At 42.4% G+C, this 2,500-nt stretch overlaps 1 protein-coding gene across 1 annotated transcript in view; it reads left to right on the forward strand.

The window, feature by feature from the left end:
- LOC125037518 (putative inorganic phosphate cotransporter) overlaps positions 1–2,500 on the forward strand; it is an 8,638-nt gene that overhangs the window by 1,768 nt on the left and 4,370 nt on the right. Inside the window, exon 4 of the mRNA XM_047630681.1 lies at positions 2,070–2,196. Within this exon, the coding sequence (XP_047486637.1) occupies positions 2,070–2,196 (127 nt within the window). The remainder of the gene's footprint in view (positions 1–2,069; positions 2,197–2,500) is intronic.

Raw genomic sequence — 2,500 nt, forward strand, 5'->3', positions numbered from 1 at the left:
GTAGGCGCACAATGGAGAATTTGCATTGTGCTCCTGGCGACTCTTCATGCATTTCCGAGGGATAGTTTTACCTTCAGAAATCTTTTCTGTGAATTCTGAGTTCTCGTGAGCAAGAGCGTAATCTCGTCATCGCGGTGCGTCAAGCGGACAAGCTCATGCTCCGTGTCCCCAATTTAAGCAATTTGTTCGTCCTTGCATTTTACGTCCACATTTTGTCTTCCAATTCTTATTTCTATTGATCCCTTTATTTTGTTGAAAGGGTCCAATTTTAAGGCCTGGGATACCCAGCAATATCTGTCTCCATTAGTTTATCGTTCGTGTCTGCAGACTATTTCTTGTGCTGACGGCTGTATCTTTTTTTATCCTCTACGAGAATATCTTTGTCCTACCTTAGTGCATCCATACTGTAAAGATTAACCTTTGCATCCGGCCTGAGGTGTGCACACAGGTGTCCTGGGGGCGTCATCTCCACAGAGGCAGGTAGTTGCCTCTTGGCCTTTTTCCTTGTTCTTTCGTGGGGGCCGCCACCGATATCTTCCTCACGGAGGACATCATACCTGCCCTCCGTTTCCATGTGCTGGTCTGTGGGCATTGTCCCGTTTGTGGACGGGGTCATTCCCCGAACACACCTGACTTGTCTGTGTAAGTAAACAGCCTCAGCCACACACACGGTTCGTCTACACCGCACCCTTACTGTGTCTGTGAGCGTGCGTAGGTTTTTATTTAACTTTTTTTTTTTTTGCTTTTTGCTTTCACTGTATATTATTTAGCTCACTTTACTTTAAGTATCAGGCATAATTATTATTAAAACATTTTCACGCACTGGTGCAATATGCAGCCGACAATTGTCAAGGTAACACGAATCCACGCTATGGTAACGAGACATTGACTGGAGGGTCAGAGAGAGAGAGAGAGAGAGAGAGAGAGAGAGAGAGAGAGAGAGAGAGAGAGAGAGAGAGAGAGAGAGAGAGAGAGAGAGAGAGAGAGAGAGAGAGAGAGAGAGAGAGATGAAAAAGGAGAGAGAGAGGGGGGGAAGAGGGAGAGGGGGGAGAGGGAGAGGGGGAGGAAGAGGGAGAGAGGGGAAAGAGAGAGAGAGAGAGAGAGAGAGAGAGAGAGAGAGAGAGAGAGGCAGGCAGGCAGAGACAGACAGACAGAGACAAAGAAAGAGAGCCAGACAGAACGAGAGAGAGAGGAGGAGGGAGAGAGAGACAGACAGACAGAGACAAAGAAAGACAGACGGACAGAACGAGAGAGAGAGGAGGAAGGAGAGAGAAAAAAAAGAAAAAAAAAAAGAAAAAAAGGGAAAGAGAGAGAAAGGACTGAGAAAGATTCTGGTTGCATAAAATCAAGATCTGCAACATAGTTTGATTGTGATATTAGTCATGCACTGTGATTCTAACCTTCAAATGACCACCAAGAAAATTGTAATTTAAGCGAGTAAAAAAAAAAAAAAAAAAAAAAAAAAAAATCGCTATTTCAATGATTGCCGAATAATATACCATGCAAAATAAAACTAACAGAAAGGAGCAGTAGTTTCAAGAAATATGATACATAGAAAGGCGGAAATTATTTATATGTATATAAAATAGAAACAATTTTATGGTAGCAAGATGATGATTTTAGTGATCAGGAGAATGAGAATTCCTGTTTTACTGATAACAACAGTAATGCCTACAATAATAATGATATTTAAGAAGATATAGCAATCAGAACAATATACATACAACTTTGCACTAACTACTCTCTTTCTCTCAATCTCTCTCTCTCTCTCTCTCTCTCTCTCTCTCTCTCTCTCTCTCTCTCTCTCTCTCTCTCTCTCTCTCTCTCTTTCTCTCGGCCCCTCCCTCTCCTCCCTTCCTTACTTACTTCCCTCCTTCTCTCCCTCCCTCCCTCCCTCTCCCTCTCTCTCCTTCCCTCCCTTTCTCCCTCTCTTCTTCCCTCCCTTACTCCCTTCCCTTCCCTCCCTCCCCTCTCTCCTTCCCTCTCTCTCTCTCTCTCTCTCTCTCTCTCTCTCTCTCTCTCTCTCTCTCTCTCTCTCTCTCTCTCTCTCTCTCTCTCTCTCTCCACAGAACGGCCTGCTCTCAGCCCTACCGTACCTAACTATGTGGGTCTTCAGCATGGTATACAGCAGTTTCATGCACAAAATATCCCACAGGATCTCCGTCCTCAGTGTCAGAAGGATCTCGATGGCCATAGGTAAGGGATGGATGTAGATACCGATTTTATAGAACATTTTTTTTCTCATTCTTTTGATTTTTTTTTTCTTTTTTTTTAAATTATTGAGGTGACTGCAGAAGTTCCTAATTACTTGTTTTACAAATACTTTAAATACTTTCCCATTATCTTCTTATGATGCTGTTATTGCTGCTGTCTATAGGACTACATTTACAACTCATACTGTTGTAAGTGCTATTGCATTTTCCTCTTATTCTACTGTTTTATTACTATTTTCTTCTTGATGTTACAAGTATTACCACAATTTTTTTTTTTTTTTTTTCAT

This window comes from Penaeus chinensis, chromosome 23 (assembly GCF_019202785.1).
Source record: "Penaeus chinensis breed Huanghai No. 1 chromosome 23, ASM1920278v2, whole genome shotgun sequence".
Taxonomy (NCBI): Eukaryota; Metazoa; Arthropoda; class Malacostraca; order Decapoda; family Penaeidae; genus Penaeus; species Penaeus chinensis.